The sequence below is a fragment of the Kryptolebias marmoratus genome, linkage group LG22 (genome assembly GCF_001649575.2).
Source record: "Kryptolebias marmoratus isolate JLee-2015 linkage group LG22, ASM164957v2, whole genome shotgun sequence".
Lineage (NCBI taxonomy): Eukaryota > Metazoa > Chordata > Actinopteri > Cyprinodontiformes > Rivulidae > Kryptolebias > Kryptolebias marmoratus.
In genome coordinates, this window is record NC_051451.1 from 20,175,648 (window position 1) to 20,197,446 (window position 21,799).

Below are 21,799 nucleotides of genomic sequence, written 5' to 3' on the forward strand. Positions count from 1 at the left end.
ACATCATGGATCATTTTACACGTCCCAACACTGCTCTGACTAAAGCCCAAGACAGCAAGATGATTGAGTAACAACTTACCATAAAAACCCCTCCCATCCAATCCTACATCTAACTCTGATGTTTGTGAATGTGTGTGTGTGTGTGTGTGCAGGCGTCACGTTTGTCCCTCAGCACACATTGACTCAGCTGCATTACTGCATCCCCACTGGATCTCTTTAAACAAGATAGATACGATGGCTATGGCATCGCGTTCACTGCATTTATCATTGTTAATTTCAGATGAAATCATCTTCAAGTTTCCCTGAAGCGTGGAAAGAGCTGCACATTTCATACAGGCACTGCTTTTTTTCCATTACAACGTATGCGGAGTCCCGTCTTGTTTGCTTTGGTGGGTGCATGCAGCGAGTCTTGAGATTTGTTTTCACAAAGCAGAACAGGCAGTCTTCATTTTTACATCATATTTTATTTGACCTTATAGCTTTTGCTCTTCAGAGTACAATCAATACGAGATATATATGACAACATATGTTTTAAATAGAAGAGAAAAATAAACACATTAAGGCATCTGACAGAGGAAAGTTATCAGTCTTGACAGCATAAATGACGAGATTAGTGTTTCTTTTTTGCTCCGACCTTTAAGGCACTATGGCACAATCACTACTGAAACCACACAAAAGAGTTTTAGGCAAAGCTGAGCTACTTGCTGCACTTACAAAGTGGTGACAACACATCCTTTGTCAGTGCCGTGAATCCACAGTTTACAGTGTTTCAGCCACAAGCCAGCGCAGAAGTCTGGTGGCATTGTATTAACACTTTAATAATCCCCTTGTGTCACACACGGACCAGCTACGAGGTCAAACGCGGCAATTATCTTTATCACGCAAACCAGCCTGGTGCCAGTGTGACTTCTTGACTGGGACCGACATTAGAGGAGTCCCGCTGCTCCAGCTGGAGAGCAGCCGTGGCACCGGCGAGCTGCCGCCTCGCCAAGCAGGTTTTTATGAAAGCCGTCATTTCTTTCCTGCACGCGTCCTCGAGTTCACAGATCTCCATTGTTGCCTCTGTGACTGAAGGCTGCTGGGATGGCATCACAGAAACACAGAAACGGCTCGACCACATCCATCAAAGCCGAGGCGGAGAACAAGCTCCTTCTCACCCTTTCCTTCCACTTCCACCCCCCACCCCCACCTCTGTGATTTACACTTACATTTGCTTGCATGCATAAACACACAATCACACCAGCACACACACATACACGCAAAGATTTTTTTTTTTACCCTAGGTATTTACACGACATTACTCCTGTGAGTGAAGTCTACAAACTTTAGGCCTGTCGTAACACAAAAGTTAAGCGCTCTTTCAGCTCACAGGCTAATTACCTCCCTTTACACTTTTGAACTGTTCCTGGAATTTTCTGGAAATTATTAGTCATGAGGCACACTATACAGAAACTTGTACCAATAGTGTGGCTCCGCAGCCCTAACCCCGAACATTTATCAACAGAAAGCAGTGATTTTAAAACCTGTAAATCATCCTTGCATAAGAAGCTGCTCACGCTGGCAATTTGTTCTGCTAATTTGAGTAAATCCCTCTTCCTGCCTAACAACGGATGCAACAGTGAGCTAAAACAACAGTAGATGAGTCCCACCAGGCAGCTTTCTTTGAATGTTAGTGCCATATGGGAAGTTTTCACAACTGTAATTTAAATCTACCACTAATAGGGACTTCATAAAAAACAAGTTTGAGGATTAAAAAAAAAAAGACGTTCCTTGATAGAAAAAGATGCTCAGCACGGTGTGGTTAGACTTGACCGGTAAGGTGAAAACTGCTCTGCCGCTGTTTGAATCTGAGGCAGCCTATGTTATACGCGAGTGAAAATGTAAAAGAATGTCATGCGGATGCAGCGTTGGCTATGTTTGCTGAAACCAGACGTGTGCGAGCTGCGGGGACCGGCGCTGCTCAGAACGGGAAAGCCCCCACGATGACGGTGAGCCGCAGCAGCGAGCTGGTGCGGTAGTTCATGGTTAGATGGTGAGTGATCATCTCCAGGTCCACGACGTACTCCTTGGGCCCTGACAAAGGCTTGGTAAGCACCAGCATGGCATTCACGTTGCTGGATCGCTGCAAAAATAAGACAAACATCACGTTTTCTTTTTGATGAAACTCAACATTACATTTAACTACAATAAATCTCTAACTGTCAATGAGATTTACATAAAATATTCATTCTTCACTGTCTATGCAGGTCAAAAGTATTTTCCCCACAAACAGGCAACAAGCAGACAAAAAGTTGTTATATTTTAAAAAGATCTATTGCTAGTTTGAGCTTTTCTTTTCATACCAAGAACTCTAATCACATACTGTGTGCCTGGTGCCTCAAATTAAGAATAAGTAGGTTTTTTTTCCACTGCAAATTACCGGCGCAGAAAAGATTAAATTGTTCTTTTGAAATCGTTGAAATTGATTTGAAATTTGAAATTGTTTTACTGTTTATCAGATAATTGGTCCCATTTAAGGATATAGACCACATTCTAATCATTAATGCTTGTTTCGTAATCATTACGGTTTTGAATTTGTGTGAGTAGTATCATTATTTTCTGGTTTTTAGTCTGTTTTGTTACTTTCTGCTTCACTCAATCGAGCATCAACGTCTTCAAAAAAATGCTTCTCGTATTCCTGAACATTAATGATCATTAACAAAGAATCTGTTCAACTTTGGGACCACATTTATTCTGTATTTCTGTTTATTCTCTGTGAGAAGAGTTTCAGCTACTGTAAGATTGCGAAAACGATAAATATTTTTACACAAAAAAAGGGTCATTTTTTAAATGAAATAAATTCGATCTTGATTCCATTAACTCACCCGAAGGAAGAATTGTCCTTCGTCGTTCCCTGCTTTAATCTTGAAGTTGTTGTGCGTGTTGGCGTACACAGTTGTGGCCTGAATCTGGAAGATGTCGGCCGGCACGGGTCGTTCCGCCTGGATGCTCATGTATTTGTAGACTATCGATGGTGGGAGACCCTGGCACTCGGTTTGAGACCGACACACACAGCGGCTGTAAAAAGCACAGCGGTCAGGACAAACGTTGGGAAACGCGTTGCACCGATGACAGGGAGTAAAACAAAACAGGGGCCGATAAGGGCTTACTGACTTTTCAGAGGTCTGGGTGTAGGGAGGCTCGCAGGGATTTCTGGGATAACAGCGGAAGTTTCCGTAATAGTTCCAGCACATTTCATCATCCTGGCAGTTATGGGTCCCCATCTCACACTCATTTACGTCTGGTAATTGGAAAAGAAGAATATAAATGCAGTGCAGTGAGAAACAGCAGGATGGCAATCCACAAAGAAAAAGAGACAATTTAGGTGCTTTATGAAGTAAAAACGTGGGAGCCGAAACAAAATTTAGCGTGTAGTTTCGAGACCGTGACTGTATTTCCAGTGTTACTGGAGGTGAAGGAAACACATGAGGGCAGCTTGCATGTCCGTATTCAAGGGAAGCCCCTGATGCAACCGCACACAGGCCGGACTCCAGCTCCACCCCCCCATCCTCCATGAAAATACCCCCATCAAATGTGCCCCGAACCACAACGCTATTTCTGGCACAGCAACTTGGATTTATCACCAGAATGTCCCCCTGACCCAACGGGCTGGATTCATCACGCCCCTGTAAAGCCCACACCTGACTGAGAGGAAAAAATAACAGCTCTCCCTTTGAGAGTTCAAATAAATCCACTTCAAGGAACCAGCGTCAGGCCCATAAATTCAAAGAAGTGGCTTGGCGGGGGAAAACAAAGTTGCTGTGCTTGTGTTGCCCAATATCTGCATTTTTTTTTATTTTTTTCATGTTGGTTGAGAGCAGCTTTCAGTTCTCCTTTAGGAGTAAAGTAGAGGATGATATCAGGGGAGCACCCGGTTTCTTTTAAAAGTGATCTGCAACGATTTCGTTCGGAGAATGGAAGATAAATGTGGAAGGAAAGTGGAGGAGTGCAGTACCTTGACACATCCTGCTTCCTTGCAGCTGGTACCCCTGTGGGCACTCACAGGAGTAACTTCCAGGGTTGTTCACGCACTGATACTGACACATGTAGGTAGACAAGCTGCATTCATCGATGTCTGAAACACACAGGCACAGATTACAGCGTGCGCCGGAACGCAGACGGGGTTCGTTCATCTGACAGCGAACGTCGGTTTTTATCGGGTTTCGTGTTCACCTTCGCAGGACACCGTGTCTGCCGCCGGCTCAAAGCCGTGGTCGCACTGACACAGAAAGGAGCCAATCAGGTTGTAGCATTGATGCTGACAGGGGCTCCCCACCTCACACTCATTGATATCTGGAACAGAAGCAGATGTTTCACACACGTCAATGCGACAAGCATCATAAATGTCCTAATCTGATCTGCTGAACCTTCTTCTGTGTGTGACGAAAGCTTCAGTGTGTTCATGCAAATTCACCACAGGTGCATTTATGTAGACTTTACACAGTCTTTAAACATGGAAACAGGGATTATAAATCACGTCTATGATTCATAAGATTTGGGATTTATTTAGAGCTGTGAATAATAAATAATCTGTAGTTACGGAAAACATTAATTCCACACTTTTCCATTAGCTTGTGTGTTTTTCCCTGTGATAACCTCTGTTTTGGCTTGAAACCTGGAAGTCAGAGGGGCACCTAAAAAAAAAGCAATAAATCACAAAGAGTTGCACACATTCAACCTGAACACACATATATCCATGTTCTGGGAGAGCTGGGAGCCACTTACGGACCTGTGATGGATTTCTAAATATGCTTCAGAGATAAAGAGCTCTCTGTCACACTCTCTGAGCTCTGGTTGGACGGTCAGTCCCATGATAGCTCAGACTTTCCCGCTATTGGGATGTGATACCGAGAGACTACTGACAAAGGTGCCAATTAAATCTCAAACAAAGGAAAACAAACTTTCAATAAAAATGTCCATATCAGCAAAAAGAATGCATGAAAAATATACAATTAGACTTTTGAGCAACTAAAGCTGCAGTAATTTGATTTGTGTACATATACAGCCTCTTTAAATTGCACTTATTTGTGTTTTTTCTTCACTAATATACTGGGTTTTGCACCTCTGCCAAGCAAAAGAAACTTTGCTATATATATTTTTTTGTTTAAATTCTATTTTATGATCACATAAACTGTCTGGAAATGCAACTACTGACCCCCATGAGTACTCGTGCTTCTGTTGAGACTTACCAACACAAGTGTGGTTGTCGTGGGCCAATTTGTAACCCGCGCTGCACTCGCAGTAGTAAGAGCCCCGGGTGTTCACGCACCTGTGCATGCAGTAGTGACTCAGGCCACACTCGTCTCTGTCTGCAGGAGAGGTTTATCACAAAAAGCCAACTTTTTTTTTCTTTTTTTTTTTTTTACCCCGACTATTGTGAAATGACGCGAGAGCAGAGTGTGTTTTGGATCACGCTCACCGATACAACGGTCTCCGCTCCTCTGGTAGCCGAGAGGACATTGGCACGTAAAGGAGCCTCTGGTGTTAAAGCACGTCTGTTCAGGCCCACAAGTGTGTCTGCTTGTTGCACATTCATCTATGTCTGCAATAAACACACACACACATACACACAGACGCTGAGAGGGCGCCGCACAAAGTTAATACCTGCTGCATGCAAGAAAATACGACAAACCAGTTGGAACTGCAAGCGCTTGGTGATGTGGGAAGCGTTTTCTACAGCGAGTTAAAGCTGCGATCAAACACGTGTGGGCATTAACACGCATGTTCACACAGAGCGCGGGCGATTAAATAAAGAGGTCTTCTATTCAGCAGCTAGGGGTGAAGAGGAAAACACAGATCATATCTTCTACTAACAAGACAGCTTCTTGTAGGGGGGGAAGTGTGCTTCTGCGTGTATTTAAGAGAGGAACAAACGGCTTCAATGTGCTTTTCCATCAACTCCAATACAAACAGATAAAAACACTTTCTATTAAACTTAACTTGCAACCCCAGCTCTGAAAAGGTTGGGACACCGTGTTAATAAAAACAGAATGCAATGATGTGCAAATCTCAAAATCCCATATTTTATTCACACTGGAAGATAGTAGTAAACATATCAAATGTTTAGAGTAAGAAATTTTACCTTTTTAGGGGAAAAAAATGAGATCGTTTTGAATTTGATGGAAGTGACACATTAAAAAAAAAAAGAAAAAGACAGGACGGGGCAACAAACGGCTGTAAAAGTAAGTGAAATAAGAAACAGCCAAAGGAGCATTTTGCAACTAGTTAATTTAATTTGTAACAGGGCAATAAGAGGACTGGAAAAAAAAGAGCGTTTTAGGGAAGAGGATTCTTTCAGAGGTTCACCAGTCTGAGGAAAACTACATCTAAATATAGTGAAACAGAGTCAAAGTTTCTCAGTGGAAAATTGTGAAAACTGAAATAACACCAATTGAAAAAAAGTTATAAATGATTTTACCTTTTCCTTAAAATGGTACCATTTCTTGTCCCAGTTTGACATGTTTACTGTGTTTAATTGCGAATATAATATGGATTTATGAGATTTGCAAATCACTGCATTCTGGTTCCATTAAAAAAACAGAAAGTAACACTTTGAAGTTCAAAAACATGGAAAGGCTCTCAGACAAATGGTGCTCTGCGTACAATGAGCAGTGCGGAGATGACGAGGAGATGACTGAGCGTTAACCATTGGTTAAACCTCCAACACGAGACACACGAGGGAGTTCAATGTTGTTCCTACAAACACATTCTCCGTTTTAGTTTGTTCAGAGCCAGAGCTCCTTAAAAAAGCTTTCTCACCACACACATAAATATGCCAATAGTATATACCGTCATCCACCCCCCCTCCCGAGGCCCACCGGCGGTCCTCCTGGGTGGTCTGATGCAACTCATCATATGAAGACAGCTACTGGGCATCAGTTTAACAAGATGACATACAGTTATCCTCAGTACCACACACACAGCGAGGGAGAAGGTGCTATTACTGCGCTGTTGTTTGGCACACGTGTAGCCTAACAGAATTCACGAGAATCTGATTTGAAAAAAAATGCTGCCTTATTTTTTCCTGCAATGTTTAAGTGCAAAAAATAAAATAAATACATGAACGCAACTGAGACAAAATCAAATTGATAAATCAACCAGAATAAAAGCACAGATCCAACTTGCCGCTGTATTAAAGTCCGATTCATTCCCAAGAGATGCTTAATGTTCTGTGGCCTCAGCTGAAAAGTTTCAGGTCTCACTATCCCAATCCCACACTGTCAGCCACACACTGGCTTGATTTGTCATGCAAGGCCCAGGAAATGAAAAGGCAGAGAAAAGATAAAATGTCCCCAGTCCTTAAAGGGAAGACGGCTGAAATGTGTTCGACTCAATGGGGGCAAAGTGACGGGATAAATTTCGTGCCTCGGGGACAAAGGCCGAGCCTATCTAGAGGCGCACCTCTGAGACAACAGGTGCAAATTGAACAAAGGGAGGAATGCTTGTTGCTCACTGACCCGTTCAGGGAAAGGGCAAAGATAAAAGCAGTTTTGTTCAGGAAAATCTGTGTTCTGATGTGGCTTAAAAGGAATCTGGGATGGCGCATTCTTAAGCAGCATAAGGTACTGAGAAAATGAACTCTTGTATTTCAGCAGCATCACAGTTTCACTTCTTGGAGCTCAAAGGGCTCCATGACACCTTCGACTGTGGGTGCAGCATCCAGATGGAGCTCAGATACGTGCTGGAGGATTTGATGTGAACAATAGCTGTGATACCCATCTTCTTTTTATGGCGAAGGTGGACAATAATGTTTTGCCCGCGTCTGTGTGTGTGTAGCCAACACAAACAAGGCTTTAACTCAGTCAAGTTTACAGATATTGAGCCAAAATCTGATGTGGTAGTAGCTGAGAGTCATTCCCAACACTTACTCTGAGTCTGCTGTGTGTTACCTGGTTGGGATCTATAAAGTCACCACAATGAGATAAAACATTTGTGTTGAGCTAAAGAAAAAAGTTTAAACTGTGACGTTTAAAAATGCAGAAAGCAAAAGGCTCAATACATCATAAGTCCGTAATAATTCGCAGTTAAACATAGCTACACAAACTGAAGAGGCTGAACGAAGAGGATGATGCTCCTGTCAGACAGATCCTGTAAATGAAACCCTGTATTTACTGAGCATAAACACACCGTTTGAGTTTGAATAATTGTCAATTACTTGGACAAGAGGCAACAGACAGGATCAAGTCCCTGTGAGTCATAAACAAGTCTACTTACTGGAGGCATGCGGTGATTCATTTAGACTGGAAATGCTTTTCCCTCTGGCAATATAATAAATTCTGTCAACAAAAATCCAATTCCTGATGAAACGCTAAAGATTTAGTAACATTTGGAAACTTCAGTCGTTTCTCAAACATATTATTTTAAATGTAATTTAGGATACAAAAGTTCACGTGTAAACTTTGGGGTATTCATTTGTACCTGAACACACCAATATTGAAAGCTTTTATATTTAAATAATAATAATAGAAGCATTAGGAGAACATAAACCACAGGGTCAATGACATCATTGAATCTTTAAAAGATTTCTTCAATCCAGATTGTGACCAAAATCACCACCAAAATGTAATCACTTGTTTGTTGTGACAGACTCAACATTTCCTGAAGATTTCATCAAACTCTTGTTTCTTAGTTTTGAGGTACAGAAAAACACACAAACCAAAGGACGCCACCGAAAAACCTAACAACAGAGCTGATCTGTGGGCATGATTGTGTAAAAATGTCCAAATTAAACCTCCTCCTGAGGTGTCCCAAAGTGTTCCAGTGAATTCTGGGTCTGAACCACCTCAGCTGAGTCCTTGCAATGCGGAGGAGCAGTGGCTCTAATCTGGAGCTCCACACCTGGCCACCCTGCAGAGGAATCTCATTTCACATGCTTGTATTCAGGATCTCCATCTTTCGGTCATGATCCATACGTCATGGCCATGGGTGACGATCGGAATTTACCACAACAGTCTGAAGCAACGCCCTCGTTATTGCCCCGATGCATCCATCCATCTCCCACTTCATCCCACCATCCCTGTGAACAAGACTCCCAGGTGGTTGAACTCCTCCACTTGAAGCAAAGAGTCACTCCTGATCCGGAGCGGGCATTCCACCTTTTCCCAGGTGGCGACAGGTGTATTTAACCAGGGCTGCAGTCCACCCCTGCAGCTGTGCCTGCTGGTTGTTCTAAAGGGCAGAACTTCCTCTGAGTGGAATACAGGGTTCATCCTGCGCTTTACCTCCACTTTCAAGTCTAAGCGGCTGCCATTAAACAGGCTCTATGATGCTATTTCCAAAGCCAAGTTGCAAACGTGTTGAGCAACACTACTGTAACTAGCATTGTTCATGGACAGGATCAGACATTAGCTAAAGACGCAAGTTTGACTAAACATCGACTTGAATTTCGGCACAAAATCTGTGCCAGAACTGCTCCATACATTACTTCAAGATTTCCTGACAGCAGCATTTGCATTGTTGCCAATCAGTAGCATCCTTGGAAAGATTTTTCTTTTTTTTTTTTCCAGCTCATAAAGGTTTTTAGCGACCTGTAGGACAACACAAATCACTGAACGAGGTGTCGCCACCGCAGGGAACATAATCCTGCTGCATCTGGATTATGTTCTCGGACTCTCCAAAAATCCGAGAGAATGTAATCAAAAGAAGTCGATGTAAGAGTTCTTAGGAAAGTCTGTGCGCGGAAAAGCGGGGGTTGTCTTCCAACTCCTTCACGAAAACTTGGAGGGCTCTAAATAAAAGCATATGTGCTGAATCCAATCCAACGGTTCATTTTTAAAAAAAGATCTTGTGGCGACGGCTACTTTGTCACTAAGCCTTTTAAGAAGCAGCCAATACAAAGCTTGTGTGTGGGGTGTGTATTCCTCACGGCACCGCTTTCTGGTCCCATAAAGTCTCCACAGTTTACCACATGTTGTACAGTTGATATAGTTTACACAGGAAAACAGATTTTAAAGCAACAAGCCATCAAGAGTGATGATGTGTTGTGTGCGAGGGGGGAAAAAATGATCCTTTTTCTTTGAGGTCAGATTTTTATATATATTTTTTTTTTCAGGATTTATTCACCATCCCTTACAAGTTCCTTCCAAGAACAAATCACAGGGATAGATAAGACTATCCAGCAGAATATGTGGAAGAAAAGAATGAGGAGAAAGGGTGGAGTTTTATGTTGTTTTTTTTTAAACGAAAAAAAAGAGAGAGCTTTTTAAGATTTGAAGTAAGATTTACGGCTGTGTGTGCGCTTGTGTGATGTCAGAGTTAAAAACTCCTTGCTTTTCAGGGAGATTAATTTGAACTGCCTTGTGGGAGAAAGGGGGAGTAACGGGAATGGCGGCATCTCAAAGAATGTGTGTGTGCGTGTGGAGGGGTGGGTGTGTGTGGGTGTGTGTGTGTGTGTGCATCAGAGGTCCTGTTTGAGGTGCTCATTAAACGTCTTCTCTGCAGAGCTGCTAATGTTTTATAGACTAGAAAAGAAAAAAGGGACCAAAACGGGAACTTCAAATTTTCTGTTCTAAATACAAAACATCCTATTTACACATTGTTGTTTCTGTGATCTAATAGAACTAGTTGTAATTATCACTTGAGAGAATTCAGTCCTGTTTTCAATGAATCGCTGTAACGGAAAGCAGGAGCTGTTCCAGAGAGCAGCTGGAGGCATCCTGCTGCTGTTGGACAGCGTCACTGTTTCCCCTCTGATTATTGGATAATTCAATCTTCAGGAAAGCAAGAGGGGGGCAAAATGTTCAATGTTAATAAGCCATTAAATTTCATAACATTTCATTTAACAGCATGTCACCCACAGCCCCATGAGCGCCTGGTTTTGGTTAACCTCAAGCACCTGAATGCTGCCCTCCCCTGCGCTGGGCGCCTCTTTTCACTTCCTCTGCAGTGCGGCGCGAACTGCAGCGCCGGCAACCAGCTCGGTTCAAACGGGTGCAGCTTCCCTTTCGAAGCAGGTTCGGACATAAAGCGGATCGCTCAAATCTCGTTGTTCCGTCCACTGCGTGCTCCGACTCTTCTCTCGTCTGCCATTGTTGAAAAAGGCCAGGGGTTACAGTCCCGCTGACACTTTCAAACTGATCTGTGTAAAGAGTCTGGACGTTCCAGAAAGACCCAGCCGCCGTGGTGAGCAACATCTATCCCTCGTGTTGCTTTCAACAATGTCTAGAAAACAAAATGCAAAGCAGCTTTTTTTTTTCCCTAATCAACGTGAAGAGGCGTCATCCTCACATTTTAAAAGATGCTTTACAGCAAATTGGTGGCATTAAAGAAACAAAAGCTACTAATAGGGATGACTATCAGCTACTACCACGTTAATCTTTAGCTCAGTATATGTGAATCTGACTGAGTTAGAGCCATTTTTGAGAAGGATAATGTACAAACAGTAACTACTTTCTGTCCAGTATTTCATGATAATTTTGCTAACAGAAAAACAGGAGTTAATGCCAAAGTTTGAAGCAAAGATGACTCTCAAGCTACTACCACATCAAATGTTAGTTCAATGTCTGTAAAACTGGCCGAGCTGTCGTCATTTTTTTTCCCCTAAGGTTGCTTAGCTGTGGCGGCCATCTTGAATGTGACTGGCTCCAAAGGTTAAACAGTTGTAGATCTTACTTCAGCGATTACTTTCTGACAGTTTCCTTCAAATCCATCCTCTGGTTCATGAGATATTTTGCTGATAATACAGGCAAAACGAACATTCGTGCAGCTTTGCCCTCGACGGTGGGCGGTTCGAAACAAACTCAACCCATAAGGGAGCAAAAGTGTGAGAAGCATGGAGGCTCCGATCGCATGCAAGTGTCACCCAGCAGAGCGCAAACTGGTGATTTATAGCAGCTCTGGTAAAAATCACTATTCCCCTCCGTCGTGAGGTAAACGGAAAGATCAACACATGTAAGCACAACAGAGGAGGAAGCAGCTGGCCGCTGGAACGACCTCGGGGAGAATAACAACAACAACATTAAGCCCTTACACCGAGGAGGCATGGCAGCACTGCTTCCCCCTCGACTCGCTCTGCTTTCGTTAATGTGATGGCAGCAAGGAGCCGGTGGTAAACCACAGGCAGTAACAGCATACTGTACAGCAGCGCTGCACGGGCCAAAGGAAGGGCTGCCTGCATGATGGTTTCATTATTTGAACAGAGACTGAAAGGCATTCAGATCCTCCCTGGCAGCATGACAGAGCTGATGAAATAATTGAACTGAAACATAAAAAAAGATGGCAAACCGTATTATTAGCTTGAACATGAAAAGTGTTCATTTCATCGTGACACGATACAAAAACATGACATGTATCTGCAACTGAGAAGCTTTACTGTCGGCAGCTTCAGTAAGACTGCTGAAGTGCCAGCTGTGTGTTTTTAAGACGCCTCTGTTCAAAACTTTTATTGCCCCAGTCGCAACATTTCACTAACATTAAAAATAAACCAAATGTCTCTAAGTTTCACTTTGGGGAATTTTCGTTCAAAACGTTGGCATTAACTGGTGGAGACTCGGCAGATAACATGAAACGTTCAGAAAATAATCACTGGGTAAACATCAACGGATCCACTTTTGACTCCAACCCAATTCAAGATGGCCGCCACAGCTAATCAACCTTAAAAGAAGAAACAAGTGACTGTGACACAGTCAGTTTTAAGGATTTTAAAATAAAATTTAGCATGTCAGTAACTGAGAGTCAGACTCTGTGCACTAAAAGACTGTGCAGCATCCAGAGGTCTTGTGTGCAATCACGCATAACATTTTTATAAATAGATCTAAAAACATTAAAACTATCAGTTTTCAAGAGAAGATTGTTTTAGTTTAAAACTCTGGCATGAAAGATGGTAGGGGGATAAGCACTTTTTACAAATTTACAATAAATCCCGTCAGGATCAGTAGATTTCATTTTATTTGAGCCCTTATGGACCTAAATCAAATCAGCATTGTGACACACACACATATATAGATGTTACATTGAGCCATAGTAATCACTATAGATTTTCTTTAACTGTTTCATCTGAATACTCAGCATGGTGACAAACACTTATTAGGATCTGAGGGAAGTTTAAAGTCAATATCTCATCAAGCAGAAGACCAAAGCTGCTGAACTTAAAGGCTCAGTCGTTGTTCCAGCTGAAGCCGCAGTGCAACAGGTGCAGCAACCTGAACAATAAAATCACAGGGCGCAATAACGACCGTCTGGGAAGACAAACTACTTTGTGCGAATCGTCGTTCTGGGGGCCAGAGGGAGACTTAGACTCTAATACATGTATTAGGATGTAGGGAGACAAGGGAAGGTGTCAGAGGCCTTTTTACTGAAAGACACTCATTACAAAATCATCAAGACCGGTCCAAAAGAACTGTTTGGAATGGAGAAATCTGACAATTTTGATGTATTTGGTACATATTTACGCTCAGATTTGTTAAAAAATATATGCAGATAAAAGGATGGGTTAGGTTGAAACTGGAAACATCTTATCTAGAAGATGTTTCGCAAAAGCCACGTGTGAGGAATGCCAAGCTCTGGCTTTATGGCTCTCTGCCATCCTGCTGGATCCCCAGTACTCATTCTTGACAGTTGTCTTACTTGACCTTTCTCTTCCTTTCTCATTTAGCAGCAGATTGACTAGTACGTTTCAACCTGAACACCTTCTCTGAGATTCTATGATGTCTTATTTCGCCCTGTTCCCTCACCTACACAGACTACGGCCATCTTAATGTAGCTCAATCCTGACTCAGGTTTGCGCCTATTTATTTATTTTTTAGCAAATTCAGGCTTTATTTACACTGAGTGCATATCAGCATTTCAGAACTGCAAATCAATACATCTGAGTACACTCCTTCAAAGTTTTTGACTTCCTAATCTGCAGTGAAGCTTTAAGCCACCCCAAAGGTGAGTCAGTTTTCAATAAATTCTCTGAGTTTCATCACAAAAGTCCTCCCGCCGAGCAACGAAACTGCTGCATATGTTTCATTTCAACATCCTCCATCATTATCCTCTCAACCTTGGAGACCGTCCTATCTGTACAGGAAAATCCCTGTTGCTTGTTTGATGGAAGTCGGAGAAAGGCAATCCCAATCAGATAAACTTAGAAGGAACTTTCCCGAAAAACTGCAATCACATTGTGTTTATGCTCACATCTTTTTACACCGGCTCACAGATCGGAAAACCCTCCCCAGCGGCCTTTGTTTGGTTAAACACAAACATCAGGATGAGGCGGCAACAAGTGGGACTGTTAGGAATTAGCTGTAAAGGTCAAATCACGAAAACCTGCTGACAGTTTCACGCTCTCCACATTCCTGCTCCTCGCAGATCGATCCGATGCTTATCTGCGAAGGAGGTGAGTAATTCCTCCCATCACAAAAGATGGGAGCAAAGAAGGGGGGGGGACAAAACAAAACAAAACAAAACAACCATCGCTGACATTCCAGAGATATTCCTCCCAAGCGCATTGCATCTGGGTGGAAAAATGTTACTGCGCGAGCCCTGCCTTGTTCGGAGAAGCGCGCAAGTTCTCTGTTGCGCGGGGGGAATCGGCGGCCTCGAGAGAACATATGTAGGAGAGCTTTCCATCGGCTGCAGGTGAGGAGAGTCCAGACGGGGCTGAAACGAGTCAGGCATGTAGGTGGCAGCGTAGCCTGCATGACCTCAGGAAACCAGACAGGTAAACAGGAGTGGCATGTTCCTTCATGTCCAACGCTGCACCACATAAGTATCTAATTTAGATGAAAAATAAATAGGCAGCAGCTCAGGTATGTAAAGTCAAGACTGGTGAGGAGAAAAACAAAACCGACTGCACCTACCAATGTGGAGTCCATGAAAACGAAGCCGATTCAGAAGCTTTAAAGTGTGAAGCTGTAAATAAGAACCATGAAATCAGGGCCTTTTGCCTTTTTTTAAGAGAGGTTTGACGACTGCCACGCAACTCGTGATGGACAACCTTCGTTTCTGAGAGGATGTGAGCTCACCCCGGCACACAACTAACCTCTGTGAGCAGCGGCGGGAGCCAAACACCGCGTGTGTTTGGACGGAGGGAGGCCGGAGGTCTTGAAAATGCGAGGCGTCATTAAGCCGTCACACGTGCAGTGAAGGTTCATGGAGGATGGTGTGTCACTACAACAACAACACACACACACGGGCTCCTGTTCACACTCGGGGCCAAAGAGGCTTCATCAGCGCTCCACGGGAAGGCGAGCCGCAATCAAAAGAACATCGTCGATTTGAAGAGAGTTCTGTCTTTTGCGGTTTGTTTTGCTTCAAATCAGCAAAAAGAAAAGCACTTTGCATTTTTTTTTTATTTGAAGTTGTTTTGTGGAAAATTGGCTTTATTTTATTTTTTGCACAACTTTCTAGAAAGTTGCCAAACAAACAGCAGCTGCGGCGACCCTGGTGAAACTTGGCTCGGCCCGTTCTCCGGCACTTCCTGCGGTTGTTCGGCCTTTCATCCTCCCCTCCTGCCCTACCTGACTCGGCACTCCAGGTTTCCTCCACGGAGTGGCGAGCTAGCAGGAACAGGAGCCTGATGCAAGCACTATTTGATACATTGAGGTTTCCCCCTATTGAAAGTTAATGGGAATTCCTTCGCTGGCGAGGTGCGTGGCCGTGCAGAACGAGCAGTGTGGCACGAAAAATAAAGAGACGATAATCCTGCGTCCAAGAACAATTGGCTCATTGTAGCGAGCTGAAGGTAATGACAGAGAAACCGGAGACTGATGTAAACAAAGATTATATCGGTCTCCAGCACAAACATAAGCCCACATAACAGCGTGAGATGCCATCCAGTTAAAGCTGTAGCCATCTCAGAGCAATAGCACTGACAGCAACAGTCTATCTTTGTTTAGCCCCCTGAAACGGCACACCAGTGCCACACCGAAGCCAGCCTGCTCATGTGGTAACTTTAACTGATTTGCTGCCATGTTTTACACTCCAATAAAACCTAATTGGGTTCCAATTCAGAGAAACACATAAAGCAACTCACACATATCTTTGCCCCAGGTGTAAAATCAAATTTGTTACTTTCACTGTAGATCTGTGATCACAAACCTCACCACACAGCCACTTTAACACATGCCTCTGCCTTTTTGGCAAGAGCAGACCCAAACCACTAAGTGTGTGGATTGAAATGCACTTTGCCTTGCATTACATTTATAGAGCTACCCCACAGATCTCACATAAACCGGCACAGATGAGGGGAAGAGATCCCGGCTCTCAGATGCTACTAACAAAGCAGTGTGTGTGTGTGTGTGTGTGTGTGTTAGTGAGACAAAGAATGAATCTTCCAACCACTCCCTGATTTAGAGGATCAAAGCATCTTGCTTAAACACAAGCTCACACCCACTCAGTCTCTGCTCATCTACCAAGGCCGGAGCCACACAGAGGCCCGGGGAGCCTTTACCGTCCACGTAAAAGCTGCGTGCACGCACAGAGCTCGCCACAACGTTAGAAAACCCTCCGCTCAAGTTTCGCAGCACTGAAGCACGGCACTTCAACACCCAGAACGAGGAGAATTTCAGACAGAAGCTGAACTCGGGCCAAAAACATCATGCTGCGAGCAACCAGAAGAGTTTAGAAAACATGACATCACAGCGAGAACGACCGAGAAGCTTGCAACACATCTGGCAGCGCCGCACAGTTCAGCTGCTGTCAAACAGATGGATGAACGCTTCACCTCCGGAGCGCTGCTTACCGAGGCTCTAAAGTCGTTAGCGAGTAATTATCAAATACCTACGCGGCTCCGCAAAAGACACATTTTTCTAGGCAGCGACACGGACTCTGGAAAACTGCAACAAAGCATTATATTCAGGGAAAAAAAGAAAAAAAAACACGCCTGCCAACATTTTGGCCAGTATCCTGCAGTACACAGCAGTCATTGTAGTCAAACTGAAACCATGTTTTAGAGTTTATTCTTACTCATGAAGGTCAGTGGTTAATTTCTTGTGAAATTAAATTAAATTAAATTAAATTAAATAGCTGTTCATGGAGATAATCTGGCGTCCATCCTTTTGGAATCTCAAGCAGCTTTAACTAATTTATGAAGGAGTTTGTCAAAGCCACTTCCTGCCATAGCTCTGTGGTTTTATAACGTAAAGCTGGGGGGGAAAGGGATAATTTTAAGGGTTTTCTTATCTTAATTTTCACCAATAAATATATCTATGGCAGGCCTTTGTGGCATTTAATTAAACCACACTCCTATCTCTAATTACATTTTAAATATCAGTAATAACCTTCCTCTTAATAAAAAAAGGACATTTTTACTAGTTAGAACTTTAGCTTAACATATCAAAAATGTCATTCAAGTAGAAAAATATGCAGATATTTGCAACAGAAACAGAATGTGAAAAAACTAACATAAAGATCTCCTTAAAAATCTAGTTTTTACCAGTCATAGTTTTAATTTCACCTCTTTTATGTGAAAAAGACACCCAGTCATGTTCTTTTGAGATATTAAACATCTATTAATGATTACTTTGTTACTAGTCTAATTACTGATAACTGAAAAAGCTTTTCATCCTTAATGACATTTTTTCTAATTAAAGTGTCTTTTTTTGAACATATTAGAGATACAAATGGGTTTTTTTTTCAGTTTGAATATCTAAAATGAAACTTGTGAAAGGCAACAAGGAAACTTTAGATATCTGAAATGCAAGTTTCTCCTTTGGAGACCCTTAAGGTTCATTGTAGGTAAAAAGAATGTACCTGTGGGTGGAAGACACATGAACAGCAACAGAGACATCATTTCTTTTAAAACAAAAGACATTCTGGATATCTAAGAAGACTTCATTAACAATATCTGCCTTTCCTGTTTAACTTCTGCGTACCTCTGCAGTAGTTCTGCTCATCAGCAGCAAAACCTGGCGAGCAGCGGATGCTGGGCTGGGGGGGCCTCGGCTGGGGGACCTGAGGCTGGCTGGGTTGGACAACGGGGACTTGGGGGGCCTGGTCGGGCTGCGTCCCCTCGCCGGGCCTGTCCACGGTGACGTAGATGACGGCGTTCTTGGGGAGGCAGAGGTATCCGCCGAAGTGGTTGACGCATTTCATCCCTCCTTTGCAGGCATCTTCCAACAGCTCGCACTCGTCGATGTCTGAAGGGACGGAAGGGCAAAATGAAATTCCACACAAATAAGCCGACAGTGTTAAAGCAACAAGTTAAAGTCTCTCTATGTGCTCGCTCTCTTTGAGGGTCAAATCAACAAGGTCAGAGTGCTATTCTTTGAACAAGATAACAAAATATGGCTAATTTGTGAAGTAGAAGGTCAGCAGAGCAAAACCCAGCATGACAGACAACAACAAATAACTGTTTAAATCTAAATTGTTAATAAAAAATGACACTTTGACAAGAGGACACATACAGACACCTTGTACTGTTGTTTTATATCTGGTGATTTGCTGTGATATCATATTTGTGATGCTATATATAGTTTATTCAAATAAAGTGAACCTCTGTGCAGCCTAAATTTATAGCTTAAAAGAAAGAAATGAAAAAATAAGCACAATTGTAAATGAGGAAACACAGACTTCTCACCTCTGCACTGCTCTTTGACTTTGTCATAGGTGTACCCCTCTGTGCACTGTGTGAAAGAAACACATTATCACAGCATGGAGAAAAACACGACATAAACGCGGTTTTCCTGTCGGTGAACAGAAATGGCAGCCCGGCTGTACTCACGGAGTAGGTGACGGGCTCCTCGGTCTCCTGGGAGAGGACCTGGATGAACACCGCGCACAGACACACGCACAAGCCCAGCATGTCGACCAGTTCTCGGGAGCGCAGCTCTGGAACGAGACGCAGAGGGAGCGCGTGCGAGATCATTTTCTGCTTGACAAGCCTCCACGTTTTAATACCGGTTATTACATCACTGATGGCACTGCCTAACGAGCCCCAACACCTCCCGCTGCTGGCCTGATGTTTGTGTTGGCAGCTCTCCAGCTCAGTGTGCGACTCCAGCCCGGAGAAGAGATTTTTTTCCCCCTCTTCTTGTTTTTTTCTCCAAAAAGGATCAGTGCGTAAAACGCGTAAAAGATCGTGCGTAAACGTGTCCTCGTGTGCCAGCGCCAGGGACGCGCAGATAAGTCAGAACTACATTAGATTAAAGCTCATTTGTTTTTTCTTTCATCGCATCTTTGTGACACTTGTTATTGAACAAGTCACAGAAACAAGCAAGTTACACAGAAAAGAAAAAAGCACCCCCCCTCTTCCAGCGGGAATCTCAGGATGGGTCGCAATATTCACAAACAACGAAGTGGTGAGAGCGCGCTCTCTGCTCTCAGGTTTGGAAACATACCTGCAGCTACCTGCGGGTTTTCCTGACTCTCCTGACGCGCCGAAGGAAACGACTTGGGTTCCTGCTGCTGCGGATCCGGACGTGCGCAAAGCGAGCGTTCACCTTTCAGACTGCGCAGAGGATGTTAGGTGTTGGACTGAGGACAGGCGGGTGATGAACATGCGGGGAGTACAGTGGGGGAGGGGAGGGGAGGGGGGCAGGTTGGCTCTCACCGGGCGGGGTACAGTAAAACATGGCTCCCTCTGTGGACTGATGGACAGAGAGGAGAGGGGAGGATTACCAGAAAGTCGCAGAGCTCCGAATGGAAGCGCCCAGATTCTTATATTGTTCCTGTAAACATGATAAACCCGCACGCCCAAAATATGAAGCAGAAACATGTTTTGTTTTTTTTTATTATTGTTTTGGCACTTGTGCCCAAACTCACAGTGAGAACTCAGCGCTTTATGAAGTATGCAGTGTGTGTGTGTGTGTGTGCGAGCAGCAGGTGTTCTGATCAAATCTTGTGTTGAAGAGCTCTGTCAGCGACCACTACATTAGGCTTTAAACCATTTCATGGTGTTTACAAGTTGCCTTCGCTTCAGGAACATCTGCTGGAATTGGCATGGCTTCTTGGATTTCTCAGGGGTGAAGACACAGCAAGTGATTGCGCGTTTGTGCGCGCCAGCAGCTTGCTGAAAGATTGGAAAGGAGGAGGGGAAAGAAAAAAAAAACAGATTTGGCACCACCTCCTCTCATGGTGACCTTCTGACTTCTCAGAGGGTGTGAACGCAGCCAGGTAGATTCTGCAAGGAGGGAGTGTTTCACCTTTTAATCAAGGATTTAAACTTTTACATTTAAAAAACAGGTTTTCACCGTCCTGATGGCCGAGCTCTTCACATAAAGTGCTGACAATCTAAGTCCTTTCTGTTCAATGATTTATGGATGACACAAAAAATACAAACCCTTTTTCTCTTCAATGAAAGTTTATTTTACTTGGCAAGCTATTCAAACACACGCAAAGACAGTGAGATAAAGCACAAAATTAATCAAAGCTGAAACAGATTAGATTTTGTCCAACACTGATAAGAGGATGAGAGAACTTTCCCTTTGGTCCTGGTGAGGAACAGGACCGAATCAGACAGAGAGGCGGATGTGTCAGTGTCCTCATGGGGTTAAAGTGCAAGAAAGCCTTAAATGAAGTAATTTTTTCCACACTTAATGTTATAAAAGAAGCAATTTAACATTTATTGGAATGCGTGGAAAAAAAAAAAAAAAAACCAAGCCTACAAGGAAAAACATGTTAAAAAAAACATGACCTCAGGTATCCGGTTTGAACAGGAGGGACGTGAAACTCCAGCCCCGTTCGCTGGTGACTAATGTTTATGGAACCGCAACACAAAGAAACATCAAGAGTCAGGTAATTATCAGCTGGAAAAAAATACTTAAAGAAAGGAGCGAATACATCAACGAGGTGCAGTTTTGTTTTTTTTTACAGAGTAACTGGAGCTGGTATTTAGGGCCGTTTCTTTCGATGCTGAAGGCAATGCATCAGGTACTGTTGACAGTGAAACATCAGCCAATCAGTTCCTGATGCAGTACCATCCACATCAGAAACCTCTTTCACTCCAACTTCAAATTAACTGAAACAAAAAAAACTAACATTTTATTCTCTCTGCACCTTCCAAGCCAAACACATCCAAACAAGGCATTATTATTATTATTCTTTTGATGCTGCACTAATACAATAGCTAATACTGTACAGTACACATCATCATAAGTCAACATGGCAGCAGAAGCATCTGGATAGTGTTTTCATGCAAATCCAAAATGGGCATGCATTATGAAAAGAGCTGTAAGAGATGAGGCTGCACTTCAAAAGAGTGGAGAAAAGTGGGGAATGGGGCTTGAGAAGAGACGGAGGAGCAGACACAGAGGGTGTCTATGAAACGTGCTTGTGTAATCGCAGTGACATCTTCATTGAGAGTCCTCCGTCTCCTTCCCGCGTGCTCCAAAGGGGTGGCGTTGACGCCGGTCGATGTGGAGAGCAGCCTGGGCGCTGTGTTTAGCATAATCCCAGAGGCCATTGTGAGAGCAGCTAGTGAACGACTCACAGTTGCCAGCTGAGATTTCACCAAAGCACAGCAGAGCACAAGGAGGACGGGATGAGACGGGGAAGACCAGGAGACACGGAGGGGAGAGGAGGGGGAGGCTCTGGTGATAGACCAACATAAAAAAAAAATAAAAAAAGTGGTAAACATTGTAAAGAACTTTAAAAACTTAATATTCTGTGTATGAACGTAGTTGCAGGATGACTACAGTCTGCGCAGGATTGAAAGCATCAAAGAGGAGCATTAAGTGTGAGACATTTTCTCCCAGGTGGACTGCACCTGTTGGCCTTTATTCACCACTGTAATTCAACGATCCCCCCCACCCTTTTTATTTTGACCAATCACCATGTGTTTTGTCTTGTAGCTGTCAGGCATGAAGAGACTAACTGAAGCTAGAGAGTGAAACCTTCAGTG

At 43.4% G+C, this 21,799-nt stretch overlaps 1 protein-coding gene across 2 annotated transcripts; it reads right to left on the reverse strand.

Moving 5' to 3' along the window:
- Positions 1 to 444: 444 nt before the first annotated feature.
- Positions 445 to 19,456, reverse strand: LOC108245568 (EGF containing fibulin extracellular matrix protein 1). 2 transcript variants are annotated; one of them, XM_017432601.3, is made up of 11 exons: positions 19,299 to 19,456; positions 18,683 to 18,789; positions 18,539 to 18,584; positions 17,835 to 18,098; positions 5,459 to 5,581; positions 5,229 to 5,348; positions 4,213 to 4,332; positions 3,995 to 4,114; positions 3,154 to 3,280; positions 2,865 to 3,057; positions 445 to 2,122 (listed from the first exon to the last, which is right to left on the reverse strand). In XM_017432601.3, exons 2-11 carry the CDS (start codon positions 18,761 to 18,763, stop codon positions 1,961 to 1,963), a joined length of 1,356 nt encoding a protein of 451 aa, XP_017288090.1. In that variant the 5' UTR covers positions 18,764 to 18,789; positions 19,299 to 19,456; the 3' UTR covers positions 445 to 1,960. The 2 variants fall into 2 exon arrangements, with proteins under 2 accessions (XP_017288090.1, XP_017288098.1); XM_017432609.3 differs by lacking the exons at positions 5,229 to 5,348; positions 5,459 to 5,581.
- Between the last annotated feature and the right edge of the window lie 2,343 nt (positions 19,457 to 21,799).

Excerpts from the sequence above, each read along its gene's own strand:
- LOC108245568 (XM_017432601.3), bottom strand. The coding sequence starts at position 18,763 with ATGCTGGGCTTGTGCGTGTGTCTGTGCGCGGTGTTCATCCAGGTCCTC. Across the intron at positions 5,582-17,834 it reads TGAGCAGAACTACTGCAGAG|ACATAGATGAATGTGCAACA; the intron begins GTACGCAGAAGT and ends TGTTTATTGCAG. Across the intron at positions 4,115-4,212 it reads AGACACGGTGTCCTGCGAAG|ACATCGATGAATGCAGCTTG; the intron begins GTGAACACGAAA and ends TGTGTGTTTCAG.